Below are 11,541 nucleotides of genomic sequence, written 5' to 3'. Positions count from 1 at the left end.
CAGAGATGGCCTTTTCTAAGACTGGATGACAAAATTCAATAGGAAGTGAAAATTAACGCAAATGAGTGGCTCCTTGCATCGTGAGTTTTCATTTTTGTTCAATTGCCTCCTCATAGGAGAATGCGTGCATGAGGAAAGATGACATGGCAGTGAAACACTGTCAGGTGTGCAACAGAGTGTTCCCAAATAAGTCGTATATCAACTGTTCTGATCCTTCATTCACACAAGCCATGTGCACGAAAGTCCTTACGGGAACATTTGCCACAGGTGTTGTAGCGTTGTGGAGCTCCTTGACACCACCTAACGCAGGTATTCTTTTTTTTTTTAAGATTTATTTATTTTACAGAGAGAGAGAGAACGTGTGTGGGAACGCAGCAGGGAGGGGCAGAGGGAGAGGGAGAGAGAGAATCCCAAGCAGATTCCCCGCTGAGCTTGGAGCCCAACATGGGGCTCGATCCTGGGGCTCTGAGATCCATGACCTGAGCCGAAACCAAGAGTCAGCTGCTCAACCGACTGAGCCACTCAGGGGCCCCCTACGCCAGGTATTCTTAAAAAAGAAGAGGAAGAAGCAGAAGGAGAAGAAGGTGAAGGAAAAGGAGGAGGAGAAGAAGGAGAAAAAGAAGTCTTCGAGCAAAGAACACTGACCATCCGAGCGCTGCTGTTGTCTTTATCACTCTTTAGAAGTTTGGAGGAATAATGAAAATACAGGATTGGTCAAAGAATAATATAACCAAGACCTGAGTTATGGCAACCCAGAGACCATTATGATAAAGGCTTCAAGACTTTAAAAAAGAAAAGAGAGAGAGAGGAAGCAAGCTGACAGAGAAAGCTGAAGTCGTTACATTAGCTTTGCCTGTCTTTTCCCCACCCACTCCATCCTCCTCTCCTAGATTAGGTCATCACAAAAGCAATTTAGCAGCTCCTACTCTTCTTGATTTTTATCTCAGAACAAACTGCACTTCTGACATCTCTTTTCATGTGGCACTATAACCAAACTTCTATTCTCTGAAGCAGAAGACAAAAAGCATTGATAAACTTTGAGCAAGACATAACCAACAGCTCGCCTGACATACCATTTCCTGTGGTGGAGCAGTGATGTCACCGAGCACAGATGATACTCAAGATTCTGATCAGAACAGGGGCATTTTTCACCCTGCAGAAGAGAGCTACCGGCATGGCTTGCCCCAGTTTGCTGTGGGCACTGGTGGTTTGCACCTATCTTGGTAAGGAAGGCACAGCTTTTTGCTTTTACTATTATCCAACAGGACTGGGGATTAGGGAGAAAGATTAGGAACACAGGCATCTCACCTCCTTGTTGATTCTGGCAACTGGGGGCAAAGAAGCTGATGGATGTTGCCTGAAGTTTGATCAAGAAGAGGAAAGGTGGTTGGGGGAAGGGATCAGCTTGTGAGTCTGCCTGACCTATCTGCCTGGTGTAAGATACGCTCTCCTCTTTCCCACAGCATCCAGCACGACCCAGAAGGTCACTCAGACTCAACCAGACATGTCTGTGCGGGAGAGAGAGGCTGTGACCCTGCATTGCACGTATGACACTAGTAACACTGATTATTTGTTCTGGTACAAACAGCCCCCCAACGGGGAGTTGATTCTCATTATTCGCCAAGAAGCTTTTAAGCAAGAGAATGCAATGAAGGATCGCTTTTCTGTGGACTTCCAGAAAGCAAAAAAATCCTTCAGTCTCAGGATCTTGGAGTCCTGGCTGGAGGATGCTGCGATGTATTTCTGTGCTCTCATTGAGGGCACAGTGACAGGAGCAGCAGGGAGAGACTTACAGAAACCTCAGACCTCAGTGTAGGTGCGGAGGTGGGGGTGTGGTGGGGGGTTAGGGGGGTACCAGGAACATAGAGAGGAAGTCATTGACTTCTCCGGAGAAAAAAAATACTATTCTATAGGACTGAAGGAAACGCAGAAAGGATGTCCATAAGCCATAGTTCTCAAAATAGTCATAGAAATAATGAACGTACACGAGTGTTAAGGGTTCGCAGAGCCCCTTCATGGGCATTGGCTTCATTCAACCCCGATGGCCCGGTGTGTTACACAGGACAGGTCAGACATTCTATCCAGGGACTCGCATATCTAGAACCCCAGCTACATTCTAGAATCGTGCCTTAACCTTTTCACAGTGTATGTTACTCGTTTTGCTATCCACCCGAACATCGGATCATACCGAAGGCAGCCTATCCGAGATTACATTTCCTATTTTCCCCACAAATCTTATTATTTTTTCATTATTTTTCCTCCTCTGCCTCTCTCAGGATTCAGGCACACAGTAAAAAAACCTGCCGCTGCTGAGTTTGGAGAATTTCTCCATCCTCCACCTCCAAGCCGAGGCTATCTGATTCTTTTGCATGTGTAACACGTTCTTTCTTTCTAATTACAGAACTGCGAAAAACTACATCATGTCTATCTCATTGTTTCCCAATTGCTCTATCAGCCATTCTCCCTGATTTGAACCTAATTTCACCCCGTATTTCTTAAATGTCTTTAATGCACCACTGGTCCCACCTAAGAAAATGAGGAAAGAGAACAAACCACTGTCAAATAGAATTTCACACGCTGCCAACACTCATCAGCAAACGCTTACGAAAAGGTTAACTTCTGGTAATGCTATCAGTGCCTCTGATGAGGCCACGCGGGAGGAAGTGGACCATTTAGAAGAATCAAGTCCCAAATCACCACAGTCACCATTCCACATGCCCTGAGACATTGTGTGTGTGTGTGGGGGGGGGGGTCTGGACCTGGAGAGGAGTCCATCTTGCTTTTGCTAAAGGAAAAAAACCCCAGTAGGATGGAAAAAGTAATGCCAGCATTTCTTTTTATGTCTGTAATTCCCTCAAGACATAGCGTTTACTATTAAGACCCCCCGCAGAGTACTTGATTCCATCCGCCCACCTTGAGTGAGTGGGAGAGAGTTGGATAAGATACTCACTCCATGGCTGAAACATTCAGTCCACTGAGTGCGTTCTGGAGCTGAGGATGGAGGTGTGTTTAGAAGGAGCGGCGGAAGTTACTAGATCTGGGAGAGGCCAAGGGGAGCCAAAGTCAGATTGCTGAATAACAACTAGCACCAAGCATTCACAGGAATGCCTTGTCACCCCTTAGTTATCAGTCCTAGCATGAGGCACTCAGTACCCAGACTGAAACTGGGGCCAGAGCTGGTGGCATGCAGAGGAACTTTGGGATTTCTTGTGCCTTCTCCACGGTCTTCTTGACAGCTTCTCTACTGGCTGCCTTAGGCCAGGGCCCCATGGCTCAGCACCCCACTCATAGTCCCGTTGAACAACTTGGAGTTGTCTGGAACACCACCCTTTAGTTTCACATGCTGGAGCCCGAGGGCTCCCGTGTTCCCCAAATTCCATCCACTCTGACCACTTACTCTAATCACACTCCTTCCGGTCTCAACTGCCAGAACACCACAGCTCAGCCCTGGCTCACACGCCTGGAAACTCAGTGAAAGTATCACGTCTCACACAAGTCAGATAACTCTGGGCCATTCGAGTTTACCCTCCCCTGTAGCCCTCAGGTCCAAGTAGTCATCAAGATTTACGGATTCAGGCTAGTTGTCAAGTCATATCAAAGCGTGCTTCTTCCCTTTTTTTTTTTTTTTAAGATTTTATTTATTTATTTGAGAGAGAGAGACAGAGATCCAAGAGAGAGCACAAGCGGGGTGAGGGGCAGAGGGAGAAGCAGACTCCTCCCTGAGCAGGGAGCCTGATGTGGGGCTCGATCCCAGGACCCCAGGATCTTGACATGAGCCGAAGGCAGACGCTTAACTGACTGAGTCACCCGGGTGCCGGAAAGTTTGTGTCTTCTTTCCCTTGTTGGTGCCAGGGCCTTCACAGAGCTCCTCTCGGTTGAATTAATTAATAGTCATCTAGGGACACACACCTAATGTGGCAAACCTAATACTTTATAGGACTTAAACCTGTATTTTTTACTGTACCCCCACGGAAGCACAAGCTTTAGCTATCAGAGACTGAGTTTTATTCATTTCAACAGCAACAGTACCTACAACATTCCTTAATTCACAGATATGATTTTTTATTACTTTTTTTGAATGACGTTAATTAATTGATGGCATTTTCCTCATTTCCTCATTAAACAGGATAAAATAAAAGTTGATTCTGGGCTAACTCAGAGGAAACAGACACTACATGCTATACAGAAAATTACTATGGTTAGTAATAGTAATATTACTATCAATATTGAATAGTAATTGACAATACTATATTGATAATAATAATATTAGTAGTAGCTAATACTTACTGCCTATGTCTATGTGCCCCACGTTCTGATAAGTGCAGAATATGAATTATTTCATTAGTAGTTTCAACAAAACTATGCTGTGGGTATTACTGATAACCCCATTTTGTATGAAGAAATTAAACTTCAAAGAGGCTAACTTGCTTAGAATCACACATTGTGTGTATGGCTCATTAATCACTGGACCCTCTGCCTCCCCAGAGAATGGCAAATGCTACAGCCCCTCAATCTTATTAATTTCATAGATACATAGATGGATTATGAGAAAGAAAGAAATGCATGATAATAGTGCTACAATGTGCCTACACTTGTAACCCGTCCTCACTTCTTCTAGGTCGTAATTGCATACTACCTAATTTCGTGTATCTTTGTCGGCGAGGTTAAAAGTCGAATTAACAGCATTACCATGATTGCATTTTTACATAGAAAATTCGTGCCTTCATACTAGCTTATAATTATTTGACTGGGGAATTTCAATATTCTAAACTTCTCCAATGTATTTTTCAATAGCATTTTAAGTTTAAAAACACAGTTTGGGGCACAGGTGTTACTAAGCGTTCCAAGAGTCAGGTTGTGTCCCTCAATGAAGAATGTAGTCAAAAAACTCTTTTAACCTTTCCAAATATTCATAGGAAACCCCTTTTGTAACTTTTTGAACTGTTTTTCATATGACAGGGTGTTGCTGTGAACACTGCTTTCCAATTTTTTTCCTCTAGTGAAAACCTAATGTATTCTTGAATACTTTCCCACGTAAATAAACAGTTTTTCCACTGCATGAGTTCCCATGGCTATAAAAGTCTACATCTTTGGGATACACCTTACTCTACTCAATCAGTCACTTTTGCAGGTGAGCATAAGTATATTGCTACCAAACCAGGGCGATTAGAAGAAAAATTGAGATAGTAAAGAAAAATATTTGTACATAAATCTGTTTACAAGGAAGAAAGAGCCACAAGTCAAAGTCACTGAAGCAAAACACAAACAAACAAAAAACTTGTTGGCTACAAAAATGGAAGAACCCGGGCTTCGAGAAGTCTGGATCCAAATGCCCGGATGATGTCACTCAGAACTCGCCTCTCACTGGCTCTTCCTTGTTTTGGCTTTATTCGGAAGTAGGCTTTGGCCAGCTGATGCCAGAAACAGTCACCGCAGCCTCAGACTTCTAGCCTGCTGCGTTCAGTTTCTACTGCGGCTAAAACAAATAACCTCACATTTAGGGGCTTGAACAATAGACATTTATTTTCTCATCTTCTCGAAGTCAGAAGTCACACTGAACTAAAATCAGGGTGTTTACTCTTGCATTCCTTCTGGAATCTCAGGGTAGAGTGGGGGAGGGAAGGGGAACCCTCGAGCTTTTTCTCACTTCCAGAGGCTGCCACACTCCTGGCTCACGGCTGTTTCTGTCTTCAAAACCAGCAGTCACGTCATTTTGACCTCTGCTTGACACTCCTGCTTCCCTTTTACAAAGACCCTTGTGAGTACATTGGGCCTCCCAGGTGTTCCAGGGTAGTCTCCCTATCTCAATATCCTTAATTCAAACCTTAAAAATCTTTTCTTCATGTTTCTTCATTATCCTGTGTCAGCTTTCTCTCACCTAGTAGACTATGTGTTATAGTATTGATGAGGGAGCAGAAGGCTGGCTGAAGACAAAGCACAAGCTGACACCCCGCAACCTCCCACCCCCCCACTCCTGGGTGGGATACGTGATGTTCCCGCAGGAAGCCCCCAACCATCTTAATGCTAATGTCTTGCTGGAGGGAAAAACAACCCTCTAACAAGTGAACTTGACAATGGCAAGGCCTCCGGTATCCTGCGATCTTCAACAACATGTGAAAGTACTTTCTCAACCTCCCTGTTTCCTTACCTCCCCCAACCCCATAGTCTATCATCAGCCACCCTTCACAAGCTGGGGCAGGAGCTCTTTCTGCCCACAGGTCCTGTCCCCGTGCTTTAATAAACCACCATTTTGCACCAAAGACGTCTCAAGAATTCTTTCTTGAAGAGGGGGTAATCAGAAGGGGGAATGAAGCATGAGAGACTATGGACTCTGAGAAACAAACTGAAGGCCTCAGAGGGGAGGGAGGTGGGGGAATGGGATAGACTGGTGATGGGCAGTAAGGAGGGCACGTGTTGCATGTTGCACTGGGTGTTATACGCAACTAATGAATCATCGAGCTTTGCATCGGAAACCAGGGATGTACTGTATGGTGACTAACATAATATAATAAAAAAATTAAAAAAAAAAAGAATTCTTTCTTGGTCGTTGGCTCCAGACTCCACCCCACTGAACCTCACTGATATTCCAAACCCACATCAGTATGATATTGTACATATTGTGTTTGATATAGGAAAGATGTTAAGTTCTCAAAGCCAATGGCCAAGAAGGAATTCTGGAGTCATCTTAAAAAGGTGGTTTTGTGAAAGCATGGGGACAGGGCCCATGGGCAGAAAGAGCTGCACTGGGGTCATGAGTGGCCCATTTTATACTTTCGAGTTGAGAGGGGGTTACGGACAGTGCAAACCTCCCAGGTATTTTGGAAACAAGGTTTCCAGGATGCTGAGCGGGCTAGCTATTGCTAGGAAATGTCATTTATTACTGTTTAGTAAAAACTCAAGCACAAGACTCTTCATACGTATATGGGTTGGTCATATGCTTGGAGGATGATTATCAACACAAACCTTGGAGGGCAGAGATAAAGGAAGTTTCCAAAGAAATTTTTATGTGTTAAAATAGACTTACAGGATCCTCGGGGTTGGGTTAAGATTTTGCCTTTTGCCCTCAGCAAAGTATTAACTTTGAGGCAGCTAAATCCCTGGAGGAAGGTCACTCTGCCTGTTTCAAGGACTTGTCAATGAGCTGTAAGTAGTAAGGAAATTTAATAATTGTTCTTCTGCTTTCATTTCCCACATCGGTGTTTCCTTCCAGGCAGGGATGATATTAAACACTTTTAGCCTAATACCTAGTAACCTGTTTGGATTTGGTATGAATATCAGAACAGACACAGGTTGGGAGGAGAGAGTCATAATGTTAGAACAGAGTCCTGATGGGGACCCCTTAGTCTGTCACCCATTTACTCTTTGAATTAAATGTCCATCCTGTGGTTGGCTCCTCCACCGCCACCAGCCCCCATCCTTAAGTGCTCTCCCAAAGTAGCCTCATTAACATAACCAAAGACCCCTCTATCCTGTTCACCAAATGAAATTCCAAGAGTTTTAGGTGCTCTGTGCCCAAAAATGGGGATAAAGACCAAATATATATATCTTATTATAAGTCACAAATATAACATGTGTCTATACTAATCTTAGTCTTTGCCTAAGAACTTGGCCAAAGTAGAACCTTTAGGAATGGAGATTGCATAAATTAATCCCGATGGATAATCTGCTTCTTACTAATGTGCTTTGCTACCACTTGTCACCTGCGTGATGGTAAACAAAAAAGGCAGCAGCATGGAGCTTTAATGCACTCCCCTCTACACTTGGGCTCTTGTTCTTAGGTCGGCACTTCTCTTTGGCTTCTTTATTCTCTGCAATACCAGGCATCAGTCATTTTAAGCAGAAGTTATGGTCTCATGGCAGGAGGAAACACTTTCTGCTTCATGGGGAGGCTAAAGCAGATAACCTTAGATACTACAGAGACAGTATCTCAGAATGACAGCTTGATCGTTTCTTGCACAGAATGTCTGCAAATTGAGAAGGATGAGTGCCGTCAGATCTAAAAGTCCCTTGTTCTGTCTTACTTCATTCAGATTCACATTAAAGGAGAAACGTTCAAGAAGTTGCATGAATTTCCGTGATGTTTTCCACCAGTCTGTAGAAGATACAAATTTAAGGAAGGGCTAACGGATTACACATACATATCTGACGTGGGAAACCAAGGCAGAAGAGAAATTATTACATTTCCTTACTCCCTACAGCCCACTGACAAGTCCTTGAAACAGGCAGAGTGACATTCCTCTAGGGACTCAACTTCCTCCATGTTAATACTTTGCTAAGACCAAAAGGCTGTGCTATCCCGACCCCCGACCGCAGGGGGTTATATGTTATATAAGTCTGTTTTAACATATAAAAATTCCTTTAGAAATTTCCTTTTTCTCTAAACCACCCAAGACACGTGTTGGCAATCACCAGCCACCAATATACATCTGAAGGGTCTCACGACTGGGGTTTTATTAGACGTAGTAAATGACCTTTTCCCACCAATAGGTAGCCCCCTCAAGGTCCTGGAAACCTTGCTTCCAAAATTCCTTCGAGACTTACACTATCCCTAACCCCCTCTCAACTTGAAAGTATATCATGGGCCCCTGCTCATGAGCCTAGTGAAGCTCTTTCCGCCCACAGGTCCTGTCCCTGTGCTTTAATAAAACCACCTTTTTGCACCAAAGATGTCTCAAGAATTCTTCCTTGGCTGTCGGCCTGGAACCCTTAACATCTTTCCTACATCAATATCCATTGATGGTAATTCTGCATGCCATCAAAGCATGTTCCTGTCTGTAGGCCAACCAGAACATTAGGTTAATGGCAGTCAAACTTTGGGAAACTACACAACCACACATTTTTAAGATGACTCCTAAAATATTTTATCATTACTTTAAATGTTTAAATACTCGTGGAGGTTATAAATTTCCCTGTATTATAAATATTGACATTTTCAAATAAAATCATATAATAGCTTTTAAATATATGCGATGAAATCTTAACACAGAAGTGATTTGCTACCCATAAACATCCAATTAAAATTCATGAAAAAACTCTTCATTAACAATTGAAGATTTTATATTGCTCCTTTCTTTCCTCAAAATCATATTTCCATTCAACTTCTGCAGATTGACTATAATATATTTTTCATTAAAAGCCTTTTATTGACTCAAAATTTCTGCAACAAAAACATGTATGAGATTGAAATTTTTTAAATTTAATGCTCTAAATTAAGACCATAGCATTAGACCATAATGCTCTAATTGTTATTTTTTCCTCCGTTGAATTGTAAATACAATGATTAATAACGCATATCTGATGAAAACTACTTAAATATACTAGAATTTAAAAAAGATTTTTAACATAAAAGACAAAAATGTCTTTGAAAATGCATTTCTTAATAAAATGACAGGGATCTATAATTGTTTGATTGAAGGAGGTTTCCCCGACACACACAAAAAGTACTCCTTTCCTTAATGCTCCTGAGATTCTCAAACTGCAGAACAACGCTGCAAAGAAAGAGTCCTGCTCGGGTAAAGCTGGAGAAGCCCAGTTGTGAAGTGAGAGACACAGTCGAGGTCTCAGGCAGATCGTTTTTAGAAAAGCATACACGGAGAAGTTGAGGGTCTAGAAGTTGATTCCCTTAAGATACGTCTCTGTTCCTTAGTTTGACGATCACTGCATTAGACTGCTCTCAATATTACTGACTCATTCTCAGTAAGCCTTCATTCAGTAATGAGGTTTGAGGAAAATCCACAGGAAATTGGAAGGAAAGAGTCTTAAGTTTCAATAAATCTGATCAATTTCCTAAAATCTGTTTGACATTTCTGGATTGAAAGACTAGCTACTGATGAGTAGGAAAACGATAGGGCTGAGCCCTTGCATGACACAGTTCATTCTGTACACTGACACTGTGCGTATTGGTTTGATAGGATTTCAAATCCATTTGTTCGTGACTTACGTGAAGTGGTTTTACTCCACTAGTTCATGATGAAGTCATGAAAGGTCATGATCTCAGGGTCCGCAGATAGAGCTCCACACTGGGCTCCCTGCTCAGCGGGGAGTCTGCGTCTCCCTCTCCCTCTGCCTGCTCGTGCTCTCTCTCTCTCTCTCACTCCCTCTCTCAAATAAATAATAAATAGAATCTTTAAAAACATATATATAATTACCAAGAGTTTGTGAGGCGTCTCTGAGAGTGTTCAGTCTGGGCAAGGGGACTCTGCTGTTCTAAAGAGGTCTCTGAAAGCCTTGGGGCAATTAACTTCTGCCAAAGACTTATTTACCAGCCATGGGGAAAGCCATACGGCAGCCCCAGGAAGAACATCATCTTGTCCCTCAACACCAACTCCGTCATTCCCTAGCAACATGCTCTAGCAACAGGAGACTTTTACTTTGGGGCTCACAGCTGGACATCAGCTCTTGGCTGGCTAGGCCACCTGTCCCAAGTACCAACTCCTATAAACGTACGCTTAACTAAATAGGGACTTGATTCCTTTCATTTCCGCTCGCCTGGAACAATAGGGTGATTAATCGATCATTGATTTGGAGTATATTATTTATTGGTTTATTAAGAAATATTTTCCTGCACACTCTTGGCATGTGAAATTCCCACAGTGGACATCTATTAAATACATTGCTGGCAAAGCAGATCAGTCTCTGTGCATAATCTGCCTCCTCAACACAAAACACACATGTATCTTTATCTTGGGAAAAGCAGTTTTAAATGCCATGGTCATTCATTAATAAAATTGTGAAAGAGGAAGTTGTCCCCTCTTGGGTGGAAAAAAATGATGAGTGCTAGATCTCTTTTTCTCTATCATGCAAGAGCATTTTCCAGTAAGAACTTACCTGACACTCTTGGGGAACGGAACCTTGTTGTCACAGCGTATTTACCTAGCAATCCATAACTGAGAAAGGCTCATATGGTTTATACTCCTGTGTATTGGAGGTTAACCCACAGAAATAGAAGAGGTGTTATGAGTTCATAGCCTGGAAGAAAAATTAACCTCGAATTGTTGTATCAACTCTGCCAATACTTTATTTTGCTGTCTGTACAGTTATATCTTTTTCCCTGTAAGCACTCACGGAATCAGCTATTTTTATTATTAATGTTCTCTCACCAAGAACTTTACTAAAACTTGGACAGAGGCTCACTCTTTTATTTTTTTAGCACATTTAAGGCTGTTCTAGTTCTGAATCAGATAATTACTTCCTAATACCTAAACTATAAAGTCTTGGTTCCATAGACATCTAGGTTGGATGGGAAGGTAGCTGGCCTTTTTTTAAAAATTTAATTTGATATCCTGACATTTAAAGATTTCTTTGTTAGAGGAAGTCTAATGGACCAAATGTCTTGAAACATTCCTAATTATTTTTCAGTAGTCTGAATTTAGCAACGAAGGTCAACAAAAGTAGATGATTCATTTACAGTAAGAGTGTCAAATCCCGCAGACTGTATATATACTTTTCTCTACAATTGCATCGCACTTTCTGGCTTTGAACACCAGCTTCACAAAAGCAGAATCAGCAGACATGGAAATTTTGCAAGAAGAAAACTCAAAT

General features: G+C 42.3%; 1 gene segment (V, D, J or C); it reads left to right on the top strand.

Moving 5' to 3' along the window:
• Nucleotides 1-1,174: 1,174 nt before the first annotated feature.
• Nucleotides 1,175-1,816, top strand: LOC130542530 (T cell receptor alpha variable 38-2/delta variable 8-like). The segment is given in 2 exon segments: nucleotides 1,175-1,223; nucleotides 1,464-1,816. Coding segments are annotated over 2 exon segments (402 nt in total).
• The last annotated feature ends 9,725 nt before the right edge of the window (nucleotides 1,817-11,541 follow it).

The sequence above is a fragment of the Ursus arctos genome, unplaced genomic scaffold (genome assembly GCF_023065955.2).
Source record: "Ursus arctos isolate Adak ecotype North America unplaced genomic scaffold, UrsArc2.0 scaffold_37, whole genome shotgun sequence".
In the NCBI taxonomy this organism is placed as follows: Eukaryota; Metazoa; Chordata; class Mammalia; order Carnivora; family Ursidae; genus Ursus; species Ursus arctos.
Note: the sequence above shows the minus strand (reverse complement) of the source record. Positions and strands in the feature narration are given on the sequence as shown.